General features: G+C 38.0%; 1 protein-coding gene across 3 annotated transcripts in view; it reads right to left on the bottom strand.

Annotated features, from left to right (window-relative positions):
- The window catches only part of tbc1d31 (TBC1 domain family, member 31), a 32,517-nt gene that overhangs the window by 4,142 nt on the left and 407 nt on the right, over positions 1–27,968 (bottom strand). For 2 of the 3 annotated variants that reach the window (XM_041245681.1, XM_041245682.1), the window contains exons 2-20: positions 27,046–27,192; positions 26,544–26,659; positions 26,012–26,190; positions 25,061–25,212; positions 23,007–23,166; positions 22,448–22,648; positions 21,882–22,064; positions 21,365–21,444; positions 18,372–18,518; positions 17,992–18,125; positions 17,466–17,599; positions 14,597–14,776; positions 14,074–14,306; positions 12,007–12,159; positions 11,551–11,686; positions 11,170–11,262; positions 10,553–10,693; positions 10,076–10,270; positions 3,563–3,716 (exon numbers count right to left, since the gene is read on the bottom strand). In XM_041245681.1, coding sequence (XP_041101615.1) covers positions 3,563–3,716; positions 10,076–10,270; positions 10,553–10,693; positions 11,170–11,262; positions 11,551–11,686; positions 12,007–12,159; positions 14,074–14,306; positions 14,597–14,776; positions 17,466–17,599; positions 17,992–18,125; positions 18,372–18,518; positions 21,365–21,444; positions 21,882–22,064; positions 22,448–22,648; positions 23,007–23,166; positions 25,061–25,212; positions 26,012–26,190; positions 26,544–26,659; positions 27,046–27,192 — 2,918 coding nt within the window. Of the gene's footprint in view, positions 1–3,562; positions 5,365–10,075; positions 10,271–10,552; positions 10,694–11,169; positions 11,263–11,550; positions 11,687–12,006; positions 12,160–14,073; positions 14,307–14,596; positions 14,777–17,465; positions 17,600–17,991; positions 18,126–18,371; positions 18,519–21,364; positions 21,445–21,881; positions 22,065–22,447; positions 22,649–23,006; positions 23,167–25,060; positions 25,213–26,011; positions 26,191–26,543; positions 26,660–27,045; positions 27,193–27,968 lie in introns of those variants that run through there. The other variant, XM_041245683.1, reaches the window with a different exon arrangement.

Raw genomic sequence — 27,968 nt, 5'->3', positions numbered from 1 at the left:
GTTTGTGAAAGTCCACGTCCCCCAAAAGCAGGGTGCGGCAGGGCACAGCTCTGCCCTGTATAGATTGGCAGGGATGGGGTTAAATTCCCCTACCTGCCTGGGTTTATTGTGTTCAGGTGGCTGGGGTTGACTGGAGTAATTAATGATCAATCAGCACCCAGCCACCTCATAAAAAGAGACCTCAGCTGCCCATTAGGGAGAGGAGGGAGATGAGAAAGCAAGCTGGTGTTTGTGCTTGGTATTTTTTTGGTTTTTGCATTTTCTGATCCAGTGAAGGCATCGCCCAGCCTAGAAACCTTTATTTTTGTAAGTCTTTTGTGTTTTTCTATTTGTGTTTAAATACTTTTGTTTTGGCCCTTGTGCCCTTTTAGTCTGCAGTCTGTCTCTGGGCCTCTATCCACTCGCCAGCCTGTCACACGGAGTTAAAACTAAGATGCTGTAGGTAGCAATGGACATTTTTTTGAGATTTTCTTTCAGGATACTGTTTCAGAATAAAATCGATTTAAAGTAAGCTTTATGATTTAACTAATGCATTATAAAAAATAAAGTTTGTCTTCATTTACCACATTTTCTGTTTTTTCTTATAGCATGCTACATACAGTAGACTATGGCAAACACAAACCCGGCAGGATGAAGTGACCTATAAGTCAAATCATGTTATCATAATGAACTGCATTCACAGAAACGTCAATATCATAATTTAAACCATTTACAATAATTTGTAATTAAAGGCTCATTAGAAATGTGATTTTAAAATTACAAGACATTTTTAGTTTATGTACAGATTCCATTCACTACTCAGAACAAATAATTCATTTGGTCCCAACAGTCGTTTGTACATATTTCGAATTGATTTTACAGTGCTGTTTCTGAAACTGTTAATTAATGCACTGGCATTTCTGACAAAACTGTTTGAATGCAAATATATCTAAATTTGTATAACTGTTTTAGAGGATTACATTTTGAGCAGAACACGTTTCGTTCTAGCAAATATTCTTATGTTTGTTATTTAATAATTTGGGACCAATCTACTAACCTACTAGTCACTGAGATTTATTGTTTTCCTAAAACAGTATATTTGCATTTAAGAAGTATCTTGGAATACGGTGTGATTATAGCAGGTTTGTCTAAGAATGATGCATTTTTGTATGTTATAATCATTTTTAACTTGTAATCACATTATTATTACCACGCTTGTAAACTTATTTAAAAACAAAGAATCTGATTTTTAAACCAATACCTGGACTTGAATCGTTCTTTTTGTAAGAAGCAATCTCTATCTAAAAACAGCAGAAGCAGGTGAGATAATTATAAATCTTGCATATTACATTTTACACCTTTTACACATTTAAGCAGATTTTCTTTATACTGTTTTATGTTTCTGATTTCTGTTACGTTAAGTTGATCTGCTTTGAACTAACATAGGCACAAGTAAAATCACTTTTGACACAAAATTTCACTCTGACACTAGTCTGACCCAGAGACTTCAAAGTGCTTGCACATCTAGATCAGTGAGAGTTGCATCATCCTGGCATTTTGCAAACAGACACGCTTGGGGTGACATCACGTCTAGTGCACAAGTTGCTTAGCTGTCAGTGGATCGCATATGTATTGGTTAGCATTCGGTTGCGTAGCAACACAGGAAAGTTACTGACAGACATCAGTACGAGAGAGATTAGAGACGGAGTGCTTAGTTGAAGTGATTATTTAAATGCCTTGCCTCAGATTGTTTTTGCAAAGTTAAATAAATGCATTATTATTGTTGCATTGTATGCATTTTTCCCCATTCCTTCCACAGGAAAATATTATTGAACTGTATGCATTTTGTCCCCATTTTTCCACAGGAAATTGTTATAGAGTTTTATGAGTAAATGCTATGCTGTCATATGTTTTTCCTCCCTGCTTATCTTGCTTCACGTAGAAATGTTAGTATGAGTTTTATGAATGATATTGTAGTAGTATACACTATTCGTAATTAGTTAAGACCTTATTTTTATTAATATTACTCTACTTATTCATATTGGTTCAAAGTAACAAACTAAAACTAAAATAAAACAAGTTCAAATAAAATGTAGATTAAACAAAAATAAAAAGTAAAAAGGATATCAAGTTCAATCTAAACTAAATGCCAACCCAGAATAAAAAATATGCAAAGTAATATGTTATTAAAACTTCAACAAATATATCAAAACAAACTAAAATACAATATCAATAAAACAAGAATAAAAAGTAAAAAAGGCTAAGTCTAATACCAATTTAAGATAATAAAAGAAATATAGAATGGAATATTAAACTCAATTAATATATCAAACCAAACTAAAACTAAAATAAAAACAAGATAAAATACACATTAAACAAGACTAAAAAATAAAAGGATAATTAGAATACTACACAACAATGAAATGTTAACAATACTCTGCCAAGCAGCTATCATAGCTGTACAGTATATACCAACGTTCCTCAGACGACTCTCCACTCAAATGTAACCTGCACATGGACTGCAGAACCAAAGCTCAAAACATATCGGTAGCATTGGCACCCCTGAAGTTGCATTCCTAGCCCCACAAATATGTAAATAAGCTACTAAATAGAGACATGAAACAATGGACCACAGGATAGTGTAGGCTATTGAACATACTTATACAAAAAATATATTGTAGCGACTTGCTAATATTTGGAAGTCCCGAAGACGGGAATCTCGGCATGGAGCCGGCCAAAACGCTGCCTGTGGATGCAGCCTGCACATGGGTAAATCCCTTACTCATACTGCTGCTGAAAGCCCCTTCAAACTAACCCCCACTCACCACACACCCTGCTCCTACCACACCTGTATGGCGTAGTCAATAGCATGGAATGCTGATCGTGGGTGTTAAAGTATGCTTCTGATATCAATGAGAAATAAATAACACTTAGTCAGCTGTGCCCATATGCCTGAGTGTGGAATTACCGGGTGAGTGGTATGAAAAGGAAAGGGATATTTTAAGGACTAAGGCCTTGGGCACTGCAGTCCTTTGCCAATGTTGCTGAGGATTGGACACTTAGCTAAACGCATGTAATGGAAACATTCTGCAGACTGCAAGCCTGACACGCTTATCGCAAAACATTTTCATTCAAATTTGGACTTCGGAGCAATTCAAATAATTTTGTGCGTAAGCATATGAAATTTGCGCACATCCATACATTTGTATCTAATGTTTATCATTATCACAGGCAATAGCATGGATAATAAGCTAAATATCTAATGGGACATCACAGATTCTACGCAATTCAAACAGATGTACGGTATGATTGCTGTACTGTTTGCTGGGAAGTGAGTTTATGATTTCTCTGCTTCTGTCTCCATCATTTTGACAGGTGTCACACAAATATGAGAACTTGTTACCTATTTAATTCACTTACATTTTCTGACTCTTGTTTTCTGTTACAGTACAATCCATCACTTTTTTTTTTTTTTTTTTAAAGTAACTGTTCTACATCTTTCTCTCAGAGTACCTCCTGATCTGAACTTAAACAAAGAGTAGTTGTGTGTGCAGGTCTTTTTTTTTTTTAGCAGGGGACTCACCAAAAGACTCTCCTTGACTCCTGTTCAGGTTGTCCTCATGCTGCATGGCCTGTGCCATCTCTTCAGCCAGGAACTGTCTGCGGCGAGCTTCAGCTAAAACACTGCTCTGCTTTTCTTCCTCCAGCTGGGCTCTTCTCTCCACAACATCCTCCCACTTCCAAAAAGAGAGAAGCTGGCATTAACTGAATTGTGTTTGTCACAGTCTAATGCCTTTTGCTCTGCATCTTTTAGAGATGTACCCATTTTCCACTTTGTGGTAGCAACTCAGTTTTGAATCATTATAAAATTTGCCAAACTACAAAAATAACCCAAGGGGCAACATTTGATTATGCAATACAAATTGCATTTGCAAAGTACTTTTTGTGAGCAAACCTCAATAAATTAATAAATGAATGAACCAATAACTAAAAAAAAATCAATCAAATTATAAGGTAAACTAATGGTGCAAGTCAATCAAATACTACACACTACAGGGAAGCGAGTTTGGGAAGTAGGCAAGCAAGCATCTTGCTAATCAATCCTCCTTGTCTGTTGATCGACAACCAGGAATAGTTACAGGGTCCCTGCAGGGAAGTGCTTTTGATCCCTCCCCTCCTGTCTCATGGACAAATGTTTCCCACTGTATGTTTATTTGTGTAAATCCTGTATTTATCTGAGAAAATAACTTGTAAATGTATGTTTTTTTTTCTCAATAAATCAGCAATTCAACTACTCTGAAAAAAAAAAAAAAGAACTGCACATTAAATTGACCATACATTAAAAAATAACAAACAATCAACTGAGATGGAAGACTCATCTATCTTTGATTTACTATTCATCCTGTGATCAGCTTACCTTGCTGTTGTGGAGGTGGCTAAGTATGTTTGCATCATCTAATTTGGAGCAAATCTTAATATTCGTTTGGTTTCCTTCACTGAAAGAGGTTTGTTTGTTTGTTTACCAGAAAGTACATACAAACCACTTACTAATGGTTTTCTACTATTACCCGGTACTGTTAACACTGGCTGTAGTTAGTTCCAGCACCATTTAGATACATTTATACCCCTTATTGAGCCTATTATGTATGTTATTCTCCACTGCACAAACCCTACTTTCGAAAGAACGGTTAGTAAAACATTCTCTCAGCAAGCATAGTGAGCACACCGGCCTCGAAACAGGAAAGACACAAGTAATTTCTTGCTAGATTTAAAATATTTGTATTTTTTACTTTAATAGTCAGGCAAGTTTTACACTTGCTTCGGATCGGGTACACTATCTATATCTTTAACCAGGGTTGACAGTGCGCAGAACAGCAGGGAAGGGTAGAAACAGTTTAATTACTTTACGATTCATGTGCGTGCCGTTAAAGTAAGATTAAACTGCTTTCATTACATGATGCTGAAGTTGGCTTTTTACTCAGCTAGCTTCTTATTTACATACTGAAAATCGAACGCAAATTGCATAAGTAACTGGGGTATTTTGGGGGTTAAATCACTTTGGGCCACTTATTTCAAAGTTGATTCTCAGAGAGGGGGAAACCCTCTACAACCCACATATGTATTTATCCCGTCCCAAAATGGATTATGATATTAAAACAGCGGGCAAACATGGCACAGATAGCAAGTTGGCATGTTATCCAATTAATGCAATTTGAATAAGTAACTGGGGTATTTCGAGGGTTAAATCACTTTGGGCCACTGTCGTCACGAAGACTAAGCATGCTCTACGCCAGCTGAATACTTATCGTCAGGAAAGTCCATGTACAGGCTTGTTTCACTTCTCTCTGTTACTCTCCGTTCCAAACACTACATGTGTTCCCACTCCTGCACAAACAAAACCACAATGAAAGACGGACACACAGACACAAACCCCCAGGATGGCCATCCAGTTTGCACGAGACATGGGCTATTTATATTCAGGTGCGTAAAACTATCAGTTCGTCAATACCCAATAAGGCAAAAAAGGTGAACGGGGTGGAGAAGCTACTAAAGTGATAAATCAATAACAAAAAGTGTTACATCAACAATATATAAAATGTACACTAATCAAATCTACATGTAAAATAAATAAAACATACAAGTGACAAATAAATATGTGAAAAGATAAAAGGGACATTATTGACCCTGTTAGTTATGCCCCAAAAGTGCCATTTCTCAGTCACAAAAATACTATGATGCTTGAAAATTGACCTCTCTCAATGAGCCCCTGCCCTTTAATGACCTCTGCACGTTATTGCTGTGTTATGACGTACTATGGGTTCTCATGCATAAAACAGCCAATCAGCCTCAGTAAGCTTTCACTGCTTTAAACAGCTCTCTATAAAAGCCACAATCAGTATTAGAGCTGAGCTGTGATTAAGAATTATTCTATTGACCAAGATAGTATTTTCCAAGTTTGGTTTTGCAAAAAATACCACAATCAAGTTATTTTCCATCAAAACACAGTGAGATGTTTCTGTGTGTACCTGGTCCCTACCTGCTGCCCTTTGTTATTGAGGATCACCTCTCTTTTAAACAGTAGGTTGAATGATTGGCTGATTGGAAATTGATTTGCAGCCACATTCCTCCCAATCAATCATCATCACCATACCAAGACAGTAACTGCTGTCATTCTGCGGAGCAGCTGGTGCAGACAAACAAGCCACAGTCCCTCACTCAGCTTCAGTTTTACACTGAAATCTACTTTCTTGGTAACTGTTTACTACATTCTTCCTTAGACTAGGTATTCTGCGCACTATTCACCATCAGATAGCAGACCTTGTTGGCTTTTCAGTTTTTTTATATTCCCTAAAGGTACTATCAGCTCTAGGTACACACACTTCCTCCATCCTTCAAGCCATCTTGCCACTTTGCAGTTCATGAAAGCAAAGAAAAATAAAAAAGTGCTTTATCCATCTGCTGTTTTAGTTATACAATTAGGTTTTAAACCTACAAAAGAGATATATTGCCGTGCTTCATTAACCTTTCGGAAATGCATAAAAACTGTTTTAAAAAGTATCTGTGAGGAAATATATGACTTAGCATCCAGAATTACATTTAATTATACCATAGTACTAATTTTCATGAGCTGAGAAGACATTTGTTATTATTATTATTATTATTATTATTTCATTTAGCTGTCTTCTTTATCCAAGGCAATTTACAAGTATTATAATAGAAAATACAACATTCACATCATTATTATTATCAGTCGTACTGGTAATAGTAATGCTACCTACCCTCCCGATTTTCACAGGACTGCCCTCTTTTTAGGTAGCATGTTCCAGTGTCCCCACAAGTTTAGTCAAATCTTATTTTTGTCCCGCTTTTGGCTAGTTGTACCATTTTTTATGAACGTCTGTGTTTGGCCAACGGGCTCAACTGTAATTAAGCAGCACCCTGAAGGACAGAAGCAAATCTAAAGCCAACTGGCCCGATAATCCCAGAGACACTAAGACAGGAGAAGTTTGTAAAATTGACCCTTAAGTGAAAGGAATAAATCTGTAAATTAAGCTTGGCTGGCAAGACCTATGGACAATGGAACAGAGCAGGATCAGTTTCCTCATCAGATCAGCATATGATGTTCTCCCATCACCACAGAACCTAAACCTCTGGGAGGATCCCTCATGTCTGTTGTGTTCATCACCTGCAACATAAAGGCACATTTTGACAGGATGCAAGGTGGGTCTTAGCCAAGAACGGTTTACTTGGCACCATGACCAGGTGCTGCGATGTTTGGCCTTAGCATTGGAAGACAAGTGTAACCTGACCAATAAGTTGCCACCAGTTTTATCAAAGCACTACACACAAAAGGCAATATTTCTCCATCCAGGAGAGCAACCACCAAGAAAGTGTGTTAAAACCAAGCCTCGCCCAGGAAAACTGGAAGCTGCTAGAGACTGGAAGATGCTGGCAGACGTTGGTCAACGGCATATTTTTCCAACTGAGATTGCCACCACTAACCTTCGACCAGACATTGTCTTGTGGTCTGAATCAGCACACCTTGTTCATCTGGTACAGTTAACAGTGCCATGGGAAGATGCTGTGGACGAGGTGTATGAGAGGTAGAAACTTCGGTATGCTCAAATTGCTGCTGAAGCAGAACAGCGAGGATGGAGAGTCCAAGTTTACCGAGTGGAGGTGGGTTGTCGAGGATTTGTGGCACACTCCACAACCCAGTTTCTCAGAGACGTTGGGTTCAGTGGCCAAGAGTTGCGTTGCACAGAAGAACCTATCTAAAGCAGCAGAAAGGAGCAGCAACTGGCTGTGGTTGTGACGGAAAGATTCGGGATGGGGATGCACATTAGAAAGAAAGCAACGCTGATGTACAGGTAAGTAAGCTGGGCTGAGCTGAGTTGGGGACGGAGGGGGGTGATGCTGGGACGCCAGAATCACTGTTAAGTGCTCTTGAGGTGTCATGGGCTAGTCAACAAAACACAGAGGACGGAAGGTGCCCACTTGACGACCCCAGAGATGTACCCTACTTAGCTCAACCCTGATGCGCTGGGGAGAACGCAATGGGTTGATCCCCGGAGCCAGCATCGTAGCCGTTGTGTGTGCTGATGCGCTGGACTGGCAAAATGATCTGATCTCTGGAGCCAGCATTACACTACAGCAGTCAACACCTGACACAAGGATATCTAGATGCAGATGGATCACATTAGTTTACTGCAAAGCTATGTCTTAGTTGGTGCTTATCTTGGCTAGAGTCGAGTTCAAATCAGCATTAAGTTCAACATCTACTCTAATGTAATGGAAATCTTAATCTTAAACATCTGCTACAATGATAGTGTTGCTTAGGAAGCATGATGATACAATAGTAAAATGTACAAACAACTACAGAGTCTAAATATTAGTTGACTTCAGCACACAGCGCAGACCAACACTGTGCATAAAATATTATTAAACCGAGGTGAGAAAGTTTTCATTCAAAGAAAGTGGTCACTGTTTTTAGAATGCCTTACATATTAAATAAAATTAGATTCGAGGTTGTTTTCTTACAATATGACATGTTTTGAGTTCACACCTCTGTACTGCAGACTGCATGAGTGCACAAACTCTTTCTGAGTTAGTCTTTGCAAATTACAACACAAACCTACTAACGTCCTTATTTTAAAAAATATATATACATAAATAACCGTTTGAATATAATTTAATTAACAGAGAATAAAGCAAACTAAACAAAAAATTAGCAAGTCTATACAGGCAGTCCTCGCACTTAAGACACAATTGGTTCCTGAAAGTCGTGTTGTAAGTCAAAGCACATTTTCCCATAGGAACAATGTTATAAACTGGGGTTATGTTCCTGACTCTGGCCATATAATATATTTTTACAAAAATCACCTGTTATATTGTACTCATGCAACTATTTATTTAAGTCTTCACACTTCCCAGATGGGTATGCGCATATTACCCAGGCATCTGTATGGCTTGTTTAAAAGTAGAGATTAAGGGCTTTCTAATGAAGTATTCAGTGTGTGTATGCAGTACTCCTAGCTGGAACTACGATTGCCTGAATTTAAGCCCCTCATCATGTGACAGAGTTCACAGCTTAGGCTTAGTCTTGAGTACATTGCTCTAATCAGACATTGTTAAGACCAAATAAATTCTAAAAAACAGTTACATGCATAAAATAAATAAATAAATAAATAAATAAAATACTAGACTGAGTCAGGGCGACTACGACAGGCACTACACTTCGGACACCGAGCATGCGCACATGACGCATGGCTCGTGTCTCGTCGTGTCGTAAATGCCGTATTGATATCGTAAAGTTGAAGCAGGGTAATAATGGAAAAGAATCGGAAGTGCCGTGCGTCGTAAGTCGAGGAGAGTATGTATTTAATTAATCAATCTCCGGTTGCTGCTAACTTTAGCTGTTGGAAATAGTGCAGTGCGGACTACGGTGGGTCAAACCAACGTTCGTGGCAAAACCATAACAAAAAATAGAATAGTGTTTACACAGAGCAAAAAAAGATGGAGTGGCAAAATATATAGCTTTCCTTCCCTATGGGGTAGATGTCTATGGTCTCAATTAAGTTGCAGTTCAACAGCTGCAATAGGAAATAACATGCAGAAAATGCAGCACTGATGACTGCTACTTAAACTTGCTGATAAAACCCTAGCCTCAACAGATACTACGTGCGAACACCTGGTATAGATTCCAAACCGGGTCTAAGTTCCTGCATAATTGTGATACTGATAACAACATGGGAACACCCCAAATGCATTGAAAACGTGGTAACAGCACTAATTCAAGCACACAGATTGATCTTTGTAGGTTAGACCGATTGCTGAAGAAAGATATTAGCACTGATACCAAGTCAGAAATGGTACTAACGCCAACAAAGAGTTTGAGAAAATCAGGCCCATAGTTGGGACTGGGAGTCCGAGATCTTAAACTTATTGGTCATCAGCCTGCCATATAATTAAAGATCTACGATTTACTGCAGGTGAAAGCTATTCATTTTATCTGTGGCTGCAACAAAAACGCATCCGAGCCTTGCAAAATCGACAAATGTTGTTTTAGCAAGAAGACTCAAACCCTGATCCTCACCCTCTTCCCCTCAACCTCCTTCATGAGGTTGAGGATCTGCCCCTCCTTGGCCCGAGCCCCTCTGCTCAGCCTGGCCAGAACTTGGTAATCCCTCTCTCTGTCTGTATCCGCTTGCTGCTGTCTGCTGATCATCTCCACTTGCCAGTCTGTGTCGGTGCACAACTGATCTGCCTCTGCCAATGCTTCCTCCACCTTCTGCAGGGAATAATAAACAACTGAAAAAGGGTACTTGTTAAGGATGGACAAAAGGCACGGATGTTAAAAATCTATATAAATGTGGTAAGGACTGGGGAGCTGTCACAAAGTACAGCCCAAAACAGAGGCTCAAATGAGAAATGCATTTAACTGGGTCAGAAGCATCATCGTCTTAACTAAAACTGTTAGTAAAGGTCATTCAGCAAGGTTTCATAAATAGGAGATAATCTCTGTCTAGTATAACATCCTACTGCTAAACTATTCAGTATGCAAAACCTTTACCGTCTTGGCGCCAATGTCATGACACGCATCTGTTTCTATCAGTTTATATAACATGTGATCTTCAATTTCTGCCTTTCGCCGACAAGCATCCACTTCTCCTTTCACTTCCTGGGTCACTCTCTCCTGCTCCTTAGCAAGTTGCTATTAAAAAGGAAGGCAAACCATATTTGAACAGACTTTGTGTACTATAAATCAGCATTCCTAAAAACAAAATCATTAAAAATTCATCTTTTATGTTTGAACCTCCCCTTTCAACACATCTGTAGCAAAATGTCAGGCTTGTAACACTAGCATAATTAGCACTCTGGACTTTAAAGGAAGTAAATGGGTCCTATAAAAAGGAGGTTTTTAAGCTAAATGCTGCCCAAATAGTTTGCACCCCAAAGGGCTATATAGTCACCAATTCAGGTTTGGCTGGTTGTAACACTTCACCCTACTCAAACCTTAAAATAGTTTCATGTATTCCAATTGTTAAAGAATTAAGAGTTGTGAATAAGATCCACAATATCCATTTAATTTTGCTGGGGGCAATGTGGTACCGCTGCAAATTCAAAATAACACAGTTTATATAACAAACACCTATCTCCAGAGTTTTCTCAGATTTGCCTTAATTATACCTGTTCAAACATTCTTCTCTGGGCCTCCAGTTCCATTTGACGTATTTCAATGTCTTGCACCGCAGTGCCAGTTTCTTGCTCTCTTAGTGACCTCTAATAAAAAAAAAATAAAAAACCACAACATGGCAAGGATTTGTAACAGTCGGACAATTCCTATTGATCCCTTTAAATCACTAGCACTCAATAACAAGATATTCAGTGATATAAACGTAACAGGGTGCACTTGTCAAAGACTTCAGTCACCTTCAATCAAAATGTTTATTTACTGTAACATTCTACTGATTGATTACTTCAATCGATGGGTAAAGTATTGGGCACCACTGGGGTTCAATAAGCAGCTCAGTGACAGAGCTGCAGAAATAAGAGTTTAGGGATCCAAACCTTTCTGTCAATCTCATCATCAAGTCTCCTCAGCTCCATTTTCTTCTGATCCTGCTGGTATTTCAGAAAGCGCCTCCGTGATGCATCGATCACATGCAGCTCCTTCACTTTCATCTCCCGTTTCATAGCAGCCAGCCTGGGAGCACAGAAATCCATTATTAGGTACAATAAACACTGCTTAGCTAACTTACAGGAGTCTATTTTTCAACTTCTTATTAGCATTAGAAATAATTTTTTTAAGAAGAGATCACTTGCATAAAAGTACATTTTTGTTCCTGTTTTAACCACCTACCTACCCAACACAAACCTTTTCTGAAATGCGTTTTTTTAAAAAAAAAATATCTTAGCAAAATAACCGGCAGTACAATAATGATTAATTTGTATACTGCCATTAAAATCTGATTAATTAAATGAAACATTTTGTAACAGAAACTGTTGTGTAAAGGCCACTGGTACCGGACTCTCTGGGCCACCAGTTTGTTCTCCTCCTCCAGCAGTATCTTCCTCCTCTGCTCCTCTGCTTCCTGGAGCAGCTCCTGCTGTTTGTACCATGCCTCGTCCCCAGCCTTCCGCTTCACCGCCTCAGACTCCAGCTCGTGGGCTATCTGCCTGGAGCGCAACACAGGGTCAGGACGCAGTCACTGGGGTCATGCAGTCTTTAAAATGTTTAGAGGACTCACTTCATAACATCCTGCATGGGTATATCTGGTAGTGAGATTGCAAACCATGATTTGACAATGACATTACCAAGAGAGTGGAGAGAGAAGAAACCGAAAAGAAAACACGGTCATCCACTGAGAATTCTCCATCATGTTTTGGCCACAGCATTATTCAGTACCACTTATGGTAATATATACACAAACACACACACACGCACAATAATCTGTCGTGTATCTGCCAGTCACATATCCACCCTAACTGTTTATCTACTATGATCAAGCTCTTCAGCCACGTTAGTTTATTACTGAACAGAGAAGATTAGTTTAGAGATTGCAGATCCTACCAAAGATTTCGTACACTGTGTTGTATGTACACTACAATTGCTGGTAGCGTCACATGAGCTGTTCAGCGTGTTGATATGTAAATAAATCCTGTTCACCTGCGGGGTATATCAACCTAACCTCCGTCTCGATCTCCTGCCTGTCACTCAGCAGCAAATGCACGCACCCACATGGCAGATGGCTAAGTAGTAGTATTACGATAGTCTATGTCAAAAGTTAGATTGATGACACGTTTTACAAGGGACCCTTTCACCCTGTTTGTGAACACATGAATATCTAATGAGGGGCCATGTTTTTTAATGTGCATGTATTTTATTATATATATATATATATATATATATAATATATATATATATATATATATATATATATATATATATATATATATAATATATATAATACAGTATAATCGTAAATCTCGAAAAACTACTCACTTCTAAATCTTTTGTAGTCATTTTTGTATTACTTTAGTATAAATACATGTTAATTTGGATTCATATGTTGTTTTTTTCTGACTTTCTGACAAAAAGACACACATTTGCCCATTTTCCCATTGGAAATAGTGATATTTTGAAATATAACTGTCCTGGTCACAAAAGCAAAGTTTGTGGGGAATAATAGCCATTTTCTGTACTTTTGAGGCATAAGCAATTAGGAAATAACACTTACTACCCAGGAACAAAAAAACAAAAAAAAAATTGTTACACGGTGTTATCAGTACTTTCTTATAAAAGCATAAACAAAAACACAGCCTCCATGTTCTCACACAAAACCTCACGATCGGCATGAAATGCTGGCCCAAGTTCAGTGATTTGTTTAAACAGGGAGTGCACTCACTTCAGTGATGAAAGGTGTGCGTGTACAACAAACAGACGCGGCGAGTGCCGTTTGTAAATACTGTTGTCGAGCAAACTGCAGTGTGTGTGTGTGTGTGTGTGTGTGTGTGTATACGTAGCCTTGAGCACAAGGTGGTTTCAATAGATACTTTATGACTTAAATATAGGCCTACTATGCGATAGTTTGGGTTATTCAGTCTATGTAAAACAGTAGGTAGGTGTTTATTTTTTTAAGTTATTTTTATACAGACTTATTAGTTGAATAAACCGCTACTAAATACACCCATTTCACTAGCTTTCCAGGAAGCTAACAAATCCTCACTACTGCCTTAAAGTTAAACTCTTTTTGTTGTGACTTTCTGTTATGTGGAATGAAACAAACAAGACCCAAAACTTGGTATTTTTTTCACCTTCATTTTATGATGCCGTTTCCATTATTTGAATTGTTTAAAATTAATTTTCAGTTTTCGTTTGCTTGTTCAGCTACAAAAAGGCAATAGTAAACTTTGTGTTATTAGTTTATGAAAACATGTATGGGCACTGTTTACTGTGAAGAAACAGCAATGGCAAGGAATGAAAAAATTATGCTAATTAGCAAGGCATAACAAAATGGCAACAAGCGAGTGTCAGTAAGTTGTACATACTGCATGACAAAACAAAGAGTATGGCCTATAACTGCAACTTACCTTTCCCTTAAATACTCCAACTCCTGTTGTCGAATCCTCTCCCTTTCCTGGGACTGGTACTCCACAATGAAGGTGGGGTACTTGTTGAAGACTGGGTACTGCCCTCTGGTTAAGGGCTCAAAGTCATTCAGCATGCGCTGTGGGTGGAGGTCGCTCGGAGTGCTGTCCATGAGTCTATAGGTTTCCTTGATCATTGCATTAATATCCAAGTTATTGCGATGGTGGAAAAAATACTGCAAGAGGAAAACAATTTACGGCTAGGCTTGTTTGAATCAGCGCAGCAAAAGAACAGTTAGAGTTGCCAAATGGCAAACTAACTGGCACATGAAAAAAAAACTGTTGAACGAAAAAAAAAGGACAGCCAGACAGAGGAGGTCCCTTCAAAGTAATGAAGTTGTACTGTACCATTAAATACATATACAATGCCCATATCTTTTTTTTTTTATATATCCAATTTCTTTACTTTCTTGAAGGCTGAAAACATAATTAAAAATTGAACCGTGATACTGTCATATTTCCCTACCTCGAAGTCATCCTTCAACGTGCAGTGTATTAAGGGAGCCCGGGAGCTGATCACATATGACACTACTGCCATCAGCAGAAAAGAGGGGTGGTTGGAGAAAACATTATCAAACAACTTCAGCCATTCTTCTCGCGTCAGCACCTCAGAGAACAGGGTTTCCAGAAGCGGCCAGGCATAAAGCTACAAAGGAAGGGTGGGAGTACAGGCCCAAAATTGAAAATGATTCTTCTCCGATTTAAGAGATACAGAACAATGAAGAAAAATCAAATCACTTACCTCTTTAAAAAGAGTAAGAAGCGGGGTTACGAAAAACATAGGGTTATATGTGTTTGCTTCAACTGCTTAAATAACTTAGCTGACATTTTTCATTGTTAACATCCTGACAACATTTTACACTTATAAAATGTAAATTCTGTTTCAAATGTATTTTCAAGATTCAGCCAAGTGCACCGAGGCCTGAGAACAGGGGCGTGTCCCTGATCCCTGCAGGAGGAGCGATTACAAACAGAAACACAAGAGCTCAGGCTTTGTGTTGCATGTGACGTCATGGGTCCTTATTGCAGTGTTACCTATTTGGCAATGTGGGCAATAATCCTTACACTATCAGCTACACTAAGCCAGAGCACTTGTAGTTTTTATTTATTTTTTCTAAATCTTCTAGCACGCCCCTGATCTCAAACTCGAGTGCATTAGAGTGGGCAACTTGAAAATACCTTTGAAAGAGACTTAAAACTTAAGTGTACAAAGTTGTCGGGATGTTAACAATGAAAAGAATTACTGGTACATCATTGCAATAGTTGTCGCAACACGTGGGGACGTATACACTATTTTTCAGAACCCCGCAACTCGCTCTTTAAGTTTTAGCACTGTTACAATTGCTCTTGTAGGGCTCCTGATTTTCAATTCTTCTTTTCAATTCAATTCAAAATGACCAATTCCATTTATTCCGTTTTTACCAATTTATTAAGAATTAACAACGTAATTTGAACATAAATAACATTTTTACATTAAAAATTCATTTTTTGTTTTTTTAAGTCCCTGAGATGCTGTAGTTTTCAAGAAAAATCTTTCTTAAAGCAGTCCACTAGTAACAATGTACTGTAGGTCAGTCAACAAATAAAAGTGTTTTGAAAAAAAACTGCTTATTGCTGGCATTACAATATACAGACTAGTTGAAAACGAGGGGTGTTATACAAAAATATACAATTTTCATAAAATTACAAATTAAATACAATGTTCACGACACTTCTCTCCCATGTGTAGTTTCATCTGCAACAAAGCAGACTGGTTTATGCTGTACTTGCTGTAAAACTGCTTGCATGTAGATAGAGTTGCCTTAGTTAGAGTAATTCTCATCATCATTTTTTTTTTTTTTTAAGGGGGCCAGTTAGGAGTAGGTGGACCAGAGTATTTTACTCTGCACATTGTTATGCAATAATAAATATTACATAACAATGTTCATAAATTGAACAAGACTTACACATTTTACCATATGAATAGTAGTAGAATTATAGAAGATAGAATTTAATGGAGTATCATTACAAACATTTTTAAATGTATGTGACATATTAATAGTATAACCGTTAGGAAGAGATCAACACTTCTACTTTTGAGCTTCTAACTACTGTGCCCCCTGTATAAGTATTTCTAAGCTTCTTGTTTGGTTTCAAAATGCCTTTTCATATTGTATTCCTTACCTACTGACACACGTTCATTGCACAGTAAACACACTGGCTTTGCGTTCGGTACAGCTGGTAAAATAAATAGGTATTTATTGGTCCACTCATGGTTGAATCTACAATTGTCCAAATGCTCTGTTCTTATTACAGTAGTGAGTGTAGAGAGAGCCATGTTATAGCAACACAAGTAAAAAAAAAAAAAAAAATTTGAATAATAAATAAATAAAAACCACTATGAGTACGTAATATTAAGGAGTTAATGATAAATAAGTTATAAAACTAAATTAAGCGATAACTAAATAAATGAATACATGAATTTAATTACTTTCGTTTTTTTCAGGTACTTTTCACTTTTCTGTATACACAACTCCAAAATTATTCCACAGAACAGAACTCACAAAACAGCTAGTTGCTTTTTTTAAACAAGCCCCTTAGCGTAAAGCACACAAAACCACCTGTTCTCTTGTTATCCAATGATCCAAATAACATACAAAAACTTTTTTACAAGCATCATCGCTGGGATTCTGTGTAGTGTAGTTTTCAAAGCAATCCGTTATTTTTTATAGGTGAATGACAGCGGTAAAAGAGGTGCAATTGCAAAGCAGAATTCCGTTCTCAATGCCTAATTTCACGATTCCGTCTGTGATTCCGCGATCGTGGAAAATTAGTAGCCCTTTTCTTGTTTTATTATGTTTACTAATTTTTTTTTTTTTTTATAGAATTGGGATAAGCCAATACTTCATAGATATGGTTGCTTACACTAATCAGTAGTATGCCAATTATTTAAAACCTTGGTCATCACTCATTTAACGTCTTCCTCACAGTAAGGACACATCACATAATAACTTGAGCAACCTTGGTCATTCCAATCCAGATCTTTGTTCCAACCGTGTCTCTAATTATTAAACAGCAAAGCTGGTGTTGCCTATCACAGCTAGACATCAAAAAGATAAAACACAACTGATGCATATATATTTCAATCGTGACTTTCTTTTTTGCCAGGAAGGTAAAAATGAAAATTACAAGCACTACTGCATTTGTTTCCAAAAGTCAGCAGCGAGCCTTTTCTGAACCATTTTCTCCCTGTTCTCATGACTAAAAATAAACACACGAAATTCTCAGAAATGCAAGAAAAGTAAAACTAAGAACGCCAAGGACAGTTGAGATAAGGACGAAGTTCTACCAATTACCTGCGAGGTTACTCCACAGTTCACAAGGTGCTGGAGCAGCTCTTTGTCGTGATGGGCCAGGACATTCTCTGCCATACTCAGCACATTGAGAGGAGGGTTAGGGAAGTACTCAAACCAGTGCTGGCACCAGTTCACTGGTGCAGAAGAAATTTAAAAAAGGAAAAAAATAATTAAAGCACCTTTCTATTTTCTTTAAAATGAATACTGTCCCTAGTAGAATGCATTTGGTTTATTTGTACTTCTTATTAGCACACAAATAGTGTGTGCAACAAGAAACAAGACAAGACAAGATGGTATGTGATTAGTGAGATTTTATAAATATAATATCCTGTGAATATTACTCATTTGGGTAAATGCTCAACAGGTAATTTTACAATTGGATGATCAGTTTTTTAAGTATATTTGAAAATGTAAGTGTGACATTCACGCAGTATGTACAGTACATACAAACACCACTTTATACATATGTATGATATTCCCTGACGCCAGCGATAAGAAAAATGTTTCAGGAAAGAAGCCTACTTACTTATAACTGTAGCAATCACCTCAAAGCAGATCATCTGGTTGTTCTGGAATAGTTTAACAAATGGAAATGCCACTAACGGTAGGTAACGGATCTCCCCAAAGATGGCTGACCAGTGAGCCAACGATGATAATATTCTACAGGGACAGAACCAGACAAGCTTCAGTTAGGACGATTTACCTTGAGCACAGACCAATGTCTTAGCTAAAAAAGGAGCCTCGTGGAGTTACCATTTAACAAAGTGAATGTGGATCAACACTTGTTGACTGAACTAGGCCGGAGAAATAGGCACAGTACCAGGGAGAACATTATTATCAGTACCATAGTTTTACCATATATTACAACGTTAAATGGCCCTCTAGACAGCACTGCCCCAGACACACCTCTGGAGGACCCTCTGCAGCTTGGTGCTCTTGATGGGATAGACCTCGTGGAGTCTCACAAAGGCAGAGTGGGTGCCCTTGTCAGTCAGGCTGCTGAATGCTGCGTGGTTCTCAGGAAGGCGCAGTAAAGAGCGCCAGATGAACATTCTAGAAAGAAAAAAAAAAGAAAAGCATTGAAATGGGGCATGTATTCAGAGTGATTACTCTAACTTGCTGCTTTTTGGAAGTAGAAAAAGCCATGTTAATGTTACAACACAAATCACTTGAGAGGCTTTAAAGTACCTGGTGGTAACAAAATAATTCCAGTAAATCATACGTATTTATTGCTATAATTTTGTTGACATCAGATTTTCCTATGTGAAAAATACACACTACGGTTAAGGCAAATTCGATTTTTTTTTTTAATAGTAATTTATTTGAAACTGTTGGAAAATAATAGCTATCAAACCCTCATTGCAGATATGTCAATGCAGTACTTCCGGTCAACTTTCTAAAGTCGTATGAAGGAATGAAGTCACCACTGAAAACACGTGTCACAGCAAAAGCAGTGCTCAAATGTGAGCCAATATGTGTCTAGCTTCTCGGAATTTCAGTTACTTTAAAGAAAATAAATGGCAAAGAATTAATATCTTCTGTTATACATTTATTTATTTTTTTCTGCATCCATTTTCTATCTAAAGTAAGATTAAATTGTTTTTCCTACTGGACTCCCAGAAGCAAGTCACGTGTGCCGGTCACACAAGCAGTGTTCGACAATTTTACTGTTTATAAATGCAGATTCTGTGTGTGTGTGTGTGTGTGTGTGTGTGTGTGTGTGTGTGTGTGTGTATATATATATATGTATATATATATATATATATATATATATATATATATATATATATATATATATATATATATATATATATATATATACACACACACACACACACACACAAGATGAGCGTTGTAACCGAAGAGCGTTATAAACTGGGGAGAGGGTGGTGGGCGCCACAGGACACAACACACATCTAACTAAAATACAAAATTAAATAACTCCCTCTCTATGATGTACATATAGTGAAGCAAAAATGTAACTATCCGTGAATTAACCGTGCATAAAGCACCATGCAATCAATGCTATATTTTTTACAAAAAAAAAAAAGGTAAAAATTTCCCACTCGTGGATCGTTTTTATCAGCAGTTTTTAAACTATAAATAGCCTGGCTAAACGGCGGTCGGGAGTTCAGTTCCAAGCGACAGACAAGCAAACCAAGTGCGAGAAGGAGAGAGGGTCGGGCGAGGGGAAGAGGGAATGGGCTCGCCCCAGGTTTGGCGGCCGCAGCGGGGCTGAAGCCGCAGCTCCTCTCGCTGCAAAAAAAGTAAATACATTAGGAAAGATAACCACATAATAGGCCTAATATTTATTTAGTTATAAAACGAAGGCTGAAAAATATGTGTTATAAATTGTCAGCGCAGCTTCTCTTCAGTTCAAATATTGTATCAAAAGGGAGAGACAGAAACGGAAGTTAGACTGAGAAGTTGTTTACAGTTTGCACAACACCGGTACTATATTTACTGTAGAAATATTGCATGAATCACTAGTATGGGGAATTGGAGGATATACTGTAGCAGCGTAATATCCGAGGCGCGTTATAATTAGGGGTCTACTTAAACCGCGGTAAATTTACGTATTTTTCACGGGTAGGTTGTAGAATAAAATTAGGATTTCACGGACCTGTTTAAACATTAAATAAACCTAAATAGACAGTATATCAGAACACTATAAAGCCTAAAAATAGTGGTACTTGCTTCCTTACTAAAACAGAGTGCTGTGATTTGTTAAAGGCAAGCATGCAGCATCCCCCTGCAGTTGACTTGCCCATAAATTGAGCAGCACCTCTGCATCCATTTCTACTATTTTACTCCAATGCTGAAAACTTGATTTTAGCAACCTAAATGAAAACAATTCAGCACCAACTTTTGTCCCACCCCCTACTGCACAGAACAGGTCACAGAAAAACTGTAAACACGCACTGATAGGCTGATTAAAACTTCGTTCTCATTTGAATAGTAAATAACAACATTAAACGCTTTTTGTAAATGTTATTTGTGGACTTTTTTAGTTTGCAATGCACCCAAGGCTGCGAAGGAATAAAATGGGCTATCTACAGAAGGAAGATACGTAGTTTGCGTCTCTTGCTTTGTGCAGTGGTTCATTTAGACAAGTTTCTCTGTACTTGTGCATATGCATTGGCCCCTAAAAGAGGTGAATTTCGCGGTGACCCCTCAATTTCACGATTTCTGCGAAATTGCTGTTTAGGTAGACCCCTAGTTATAATCATGAGCCTTGTAGCGAGGGAACAGTGTGTATGTGTGTGTGTGTGTGTATGTATGCAGTTAGCACAGGAACTTCGCAAGAAGCATTTGGAACAGAGGGAGACTGCCAAGAATATACCCACAGCTGAAGCTGGCAACCCCGCTGAAAGCCATAAGAGACACCAATGCCAGGTGTGCAGCTGTGCCCTGTGCAGAAAAGCGCATTATCTGCATTGCTTGTGAACAGCCTTAGACTCAAGGCAAAGGAATATATATATATATATATATATATATATATATATATATATATATATATATATATATATATATATATATATATATAAGCTTCAGTTTATAATGTTTCACATGTTTCACAAAGGACATCATTTGCAAGACACACATCATTTGCAAGATGCTACTGTATAAAATTGATTTTTACTGAATTTTTATAGGAAGAGAGTCAACTACAGTCAAAAAGCCCCTGGTCCTGGGGGAGCATCCCACTGAAAAATGCTTGGTACTGAAAATATAATGGGGCAGCACCCCTAGTGGCAGAGCACCCTGTGATAAAAGGCACACAAACTGAATAATCTCCAATAAACCCAAAGCAAGCAGAAAAACTAAAAAATGACCCTTTACTACATATGCAGCTTAGATGATGTTATAGCTACTTTGGCTTCACGATTATACAGTACCTGTATTTTGCTGGGTATTCCCCAAATCCTTTGAGCAAAGCTTGAAGTCTCTTTTTGTTTAAACCCTCTGGCAATTCATTCTGAAATGCAAGTGCATTAAAATTAATCTTTGCTGTGTTCCAATTACAATCACAGGAAAACATGTATTAACCATAGAGATTCTTCAGTTCATACACAGTCACATTAGTTACATCAAGAAGAATGACAAAGAACTTTATCACATTTGCATTGTTTATATATGCGCTGTGGGTTACTAGCCAACTGGGTTATTTATTGAAAAAGTCTGCAATATCGGACTAGTATCAAAGCCAAGACCTGTGGATTAAACTTTAGACCTAATATGATTATTAGGCTTTATACCAATCACCACAAAATACATTTTCACTGAATGTTTTAAAAGCTAGAAGAATGCATGGAAACACAGGCAGATTCAGTTGGTGAATCAGCCACTGTATTAGGCCTGCTGCAAAGAATCTAACCATGTTTGACCATTAAGGTTTCACTGGATTCATCCCACCTCTTTATCTTCCAGTGTGTCTGCGGGAGGTCTCAGGATTCGGGTCTGGGCTTTGGAATCTCTTGTCTTGACAGGCCTCTCAACACGTCCAGATGCCACCTTCATCTTCAGGCCAGGAACTGGATCTCTGGAAGCTTTGCCTCTGTCAAAGTCTGTAATCACTTTGACCAAAGGAGGTGGTGGCTATGAGTGCACACAAGACAAACCAGTTTAGGAGAATAAGCTGTAAAACAAAGTGCCATTTCTAATCTTCTGATAGTTTCCACACTATAACATGAGCAGTGTTGGGGTTGTAGCACATAAAAATAGGCTTAAACTGACTCCCCCTTGCGTGCCAGAAACAGGATTACCCGGCAAACAGAAATGATCCTGCTTTATTCACAAACCATAGGCTTTTTTTTATTACTTCAATCTCTGTTAACAAGATTTTAAAAATGAAGAGGACCCTTTGTTTCCAAAGTGTTTTTTGATGTATTGATAACATTTTATAGGAAACCAAAGTAAAACCAATTGCCAACGTTTGAAAATATAAGCCTACGTATCTGTGTGTTTTGTATCTCTGTTACCTTATTAACATCCTGCGTAAGAGACTGTACGTTGTATATGTTAAGGCTGCCATTTTCCATCACAGCAACAATGTAGTGTCCATTTGGAGCAATTACAGCTGAACCAATGCCGTCGTCATGACTCCCAATGTCGAAGATCAGCTTGCAAGTCTGGATGTTGATGAACCTCAATATCCCATCCTGACTCAAAACTCCAAGGACCTGAAAAGGTGGTACGAGCACAAGCATGCAAGTTATTTTTACACTGTGATGAGGCTTTTTTTTCTTAGCTGTAGTCAGAGCATTTAATGTTATACAAATTCAACCACTAGTGCCTGCTTCTATATACAGCAAGCTTCCTTACTGCAATTGGACAAAATAAACAGAATCATTCTACAACATCACTTTTAAGAAAGTTCCTTGGGAGTAGTAGTTATGGAGAAGCACCTGCCAGAAAAGCTCCTGCTATCAACCCTCAATCAAAGTCTTTCAAATCTGTGGTCTTGCCCATTGTAATTGAAACTTAAAATATACCTTTCAGTTCAATAACAGAAAGTCTACAGATCACCGTTTTACCAACCTGACTCGATCCTCCATCAAAGCTGTCAGGCAGAAATACCAGGGAACGAACGGTCCTGACTTTAGGTGGCATCTGAATTACTCTCAGCAGCTGCCTGGTGTCTAAACACCATAAGTGAAGGCAGTTTGATTTCCCCCCAGCAACCAGAACTCGCCCATCCCTGCAAAGACATTATAATAAAAGATGAACAAGATTGCGATGGAAACATTACTATTATAATAATAAACTTTAAAAAATGAAGGGTCTGTTGGTATTGTGTTTGGGTACATATGTATTATTATATATATATATAGTATATATATAATATATATATATATATATATATACACACACAGTGTGAAACAAGGCAGTGGGAAGTAATTTATTTTACATTTCAATGAACAGCCAAAAATCTATTTTCCTAACTTAAAACAGCATTACAAACATTATCACTACTCTCCTTACTGTGCAGAATGTCATTTGGTTCTTTGCTTAAATGGGTCTATTTTACAGTGGCATCTCAATTATATTTCCATACCATTCTTAAGCCTTAATATAGTGCAGACCTTTTTCCATAATTTTATCGTGATGCCAAAAAGGGAGGCAATAAATCAACCCCGTGGAACGACTATAGAATGTAAAAGGCGGCGAGATTTAGATCAGCCTGTTTAGATCATTAAAATAGCTTCCAGAAGTGGAAACGGCATCAATCACTCTTTCTGGATCAATCAGTACGTTTACATGACAACCCTAACCCTAACTAATGTTCAGGGCTCTACATTTAGATTTTTAACTACTGGCCCCTCGGACCACTGATCTAGTGTTTTTACTGGCCCGGATGCAATTTTATCTGGCCCAATATATTTCATGATGGTTTTTATTTTCAGTATGTTTCGAACTGTGTATGGTAACCAGACAGCCCATGTCTCAAAAGAAAGTGGCTAAATGAAGCATTTCAATATATGTTACTTCAGCCATTTAACGTGATTACAGCCCTTTCCTTTTGGCTTATTGGTTGCTTAGTTGTAGAAAACCCGATTTGTAAGAGTACCACCACAACACTTCAGTACGCAGTCTCAGATTCTGACTGTACAACAAATATGACGTGCTGCGGGAAAGTTAGGATTAGTTTGTAGTTATGTTTTTAAAAAATGGTTTGTAAAAATTAATTCAGCTTTTTGACACACTGGCCTGTTTTCCTAGATTCATGAAACGGAAACCATATGCACATTATATATATTATACTAGTCGGGCCTGTCGTGCCTCATAGCTGCCGGCCAAACTGTGCTCTCTACCGGCCCCGAGCCAGCGGGCCATGGTTAATGTCGAACCCTGAATGTGCAATCAGCCTTTCCAACAGCTCATCCTGTTCTATATTACCAGTTTCTTTTGCAGACATTATTTTAAATTCACATAATTTTAAAGCTGGAAAACTTTTGCTGCTTCACTATGGGCTATTAACAAATACATACAGACTTTAACAAATGTAGTACTTTGTAGTACTACAAACAGATGCATGCAGACTGACTGCAGATTATTATTGTTTTCTCTGTTTTCTAAAACCACGTGCAGAAGAAATGGGTCAAAGTGTGCACATGTGCAGTATGCTATTTCAATAAGTTTTCCGAAAAATGTGTTTACATCATATACATTTTGTTAGTTTTCGGAATTTATTTGGAAATTTCTAGGTGCTGTTTTCCGAAAACTGACTTTAGGAATATTCTGATACATTTTCTGAAAACTGTGTTTACATGACACTTGATATCGGAATTAGTTTTACGAAAAATCTTGGAATTCTTATGCTAGGGTAAACGCACTGACTGTCAACTTTCTCAAGAAAAGTTTGTATGAGTGGTCAATACCCCTACTTATTCAAAGGGCTGAGTATCATAGTACATCCATACAACACAGCCCTACCACCAATAGCACCGTGCTGCCAACACACAACACACTGGGGTTCTGGACAGGTGAATGTTGTTGACAGGAACATTGTGAGATCGAGGTGAAAAAGACCACTACAAAATCTTGAAGTCACTACAATTTCACTGCAATATAGAAACACTAAATGAACTCACTGTGTGACAGCAAAAGCTTTGTAATGCAACTTGGGCCCTTCCTCTGGTACTGGTAACTGATATTTACAGTGCAGAGTGTCGCTTTCCCAGGCGAATATAGAACCATCCTTAAAGCAGCTCAGAATAATGTTACTTAGTGGCAAAAAGAAAACCTGAAAAAACAGAAATATAGAAATCAGGTTACATTTCTTAAACTAAATATACAATACATGCATTTTACTAAACTGGTAACAAACCTCAAAAGGTTAATTAAGGACATAAACAACAGTTGTTTGTTACTATTTCTGTGCAAGTCCTTGATAAATCAGGCCCATAATATATATCATTGTGTGCCAGTGTGAGATTACTCTCATATAGAAGCCAGGAAACATGATGAATAAAGTAGGCCAACTTCCATCTTGAACTCTGCATTTTCAAAAGCACCCAGTTGTTCTCTCATTCAGCACTGTCATGTTCTGCTTTAGATGGAGTTTAGAATATTTACATTCACTTAAATACTTGGGATGTTCTGTAGTCCCAGGCCACTGACATAACCCTTTAAAACACTGGTTAGCCAATTAGAAAGCCTCCTGGTATATTGCAATTCTACTGTATTACTTATAAAATATAAAGGGCTTGATGACTGCGTCAGGTAATTTGGGGGTGGCAGCAAACTTCAGTCAGGAGAACTGCCAATTGACTCTTTTGCCAAGGTAGTGAACCCAAGTGATGTCTAGCCTGAGAAATCCATGCCTGGCTTCGTTTGGCACTTGATCAGTAGGGGTCATTAAAGCACGATTGGGTGAACTACCCCTAGCTGATATTCGATACTCGCATGACTCACTGTGCACTGTAACTAGGTAAACCACTGTGGACTTCATAGTCATCCCTTTTGAAATACAAGCATAAAAGTGGTAAACTGAGCAGGGATTTTCTGTCAAGATGATCCTTTTCCCCCTTCTTTGCACTGACCTTCTGTATGCCGACAGACTGGCGGACGTTTAGCTTCCTTTTCCTCTGGAAAGTGTCCAGGTCCCAGAGCTGGGCTGTATCCGTGGAAGTGGTGATGGCATATCTCCCTGATCCATGCACAGAAACCGAAGAAACAGCTGATTCGTGCCCTCTCATCCAGCTTACCAGCTCCTTGGTGTCTTAACCACAAAAACAAATGCACATCAGGCATGTACTATACTAGGCACAAATGAAAACTTATTGGTGGCATGTTTAATCAGGTTGTGCTTTAAATAAACTTCACTGACACTCGACTGACCAGAATTGATATTGGTCTGAAGTATGAACCAACCTTAAGGCTTTAAATTCCATTGGTCTGAGTAATCTCATTGCTTATCCCCTTTCAGCATTTTCACTAAGGTCAGATACCAACATGCATTGTGAGCTTGTGTATGGATTATAAGACTTCAGGCAGCTGTGAATAAAACTACCCAAAATAAAGTGTTGACAATAATTTCTGGTTTCCGTCATTTAGTTTATGTTCCTGCTGTACCTGTGTCAAAACACTTGATAGAGTAGTCTGCTAGTGCCACCAAGTACTCTGTCTTCCTTCGCAGGTTGAAGGCCAAAGCAGTGCATGACTGTCCAGTCTTCTGTACAAGGTTAAACCTGTAAAATTATCAAGCAGATTACCACCATCCTAAACTAGAATGATAATGTACCAAAGCATACAATAGAACAGAATTTAATATCCCACCACGATTTAAAACATTCACTCACAACAGTTTGAACCATTCTGTAGTTGTATACAAATGCGCATTTGACAATCACCATCTTGTTAGGCTGCCTTAGTGCCTAGGTAGTACAGGAAATCTCTCGGTTGCTTTTCATAGCTTTTTTTTTTTTTTTTTTTTTTTTTTTAATGAGAGTGGGAAGAGATACTAGGATGTATAATTACGGTATGGGACACAGCCCAGATTTCAGTAAGTGGCAAACACAATTTAGGCATGCATCTAACAATTCCATGAAATACAACACAGATAAATCTTGTTTACCTGTTTCTGTTTAAGTCAAACACATAGACATTTCCGTGGTGATCTCCGGCAAGAAAAGCGTCGCCTGTTGTGTCAAAGGCAGCATGAAGAAAGCGAACCGTCTTGGACGGATAGCCGGCTGCACTGTGGATAACATTAACCATTACCCTGCAGGGAGGGAAAAGGACATTCATTGAATTTGTTTCACTAACTATAAATTTAGGAAACCAAACTTTAAATAAAGCAAACCCTGTGCCTCCCAGATTGTGCTTGCAATCAACGGAACAGATCAGCTGTTGTGCCTCTTTTTAACCAGAAGATGGCACCACACTAGTGACCCAGGCCATTACATTTGATTTAATAGGCAATTCTAGAAATTAATCCCATCCAGGAATGCTAAAGTATTATGCAAATTGTCATATGCATATCTTGTTTGCTTTGTAATTGAATTATTACAGTCACCTATTAATGAACCACGGATACAAACAATATATTCCCCGAGATTTTGCTACATCATGACATTAGATTGAAACAGTGTGTTACATTTCAGACAGATTAACGCAATTTCCAGTAGTATAGAGCAGAGATAAAAGTGTAAGGATTCAAAAATTATTTTTCTGTAAGCAAAAAAAAAACAAAAACATGGTTGTAGGAAAGTTCAGCTTTAATGTTGTATTAGACAAATTACTGTTCCCTTAGCAAAGAAACAGTGGGTAGTAATGCCGTTGCGCACTTGAAATTAATGTAAACAGATTTAACGAACAGGGCTATGTTAAACAGTTGCATTGTTAACATGATGAAAGAGACACAGTACATCTCCAATTTGTAAGCAGTCATCGGTCTAGTGGTACCATTTAAATACTGTAAAGGTGTCGATTTTTTATTTGTGGAAAGGATGTGAATATCTAAAACGAAAAAGAGAACCAGATGATACTTTTTAAGCA

Source organism: Polyodon spathula, chromosome 3 (assembly GCF_017654505.1).
Source record: "Polyodon spathula isolate WHYD16114869_AA chromosome 3, ASM1765450v1, whole genome shotgun sequence".
Classification (NCBI taxonomy): domain Eukaryota; kingdom Metazoa; phylum Chordata; class Actinopteri; order Acipenseriformes; family Polyodontidae; genus Polyodon; species Polyodon spathula.
The sequence above is the reverse complement of the archived record's forward strand: the minus strand, read 5'-3'. Positions and strand labels throughout refer to the sequence as shown.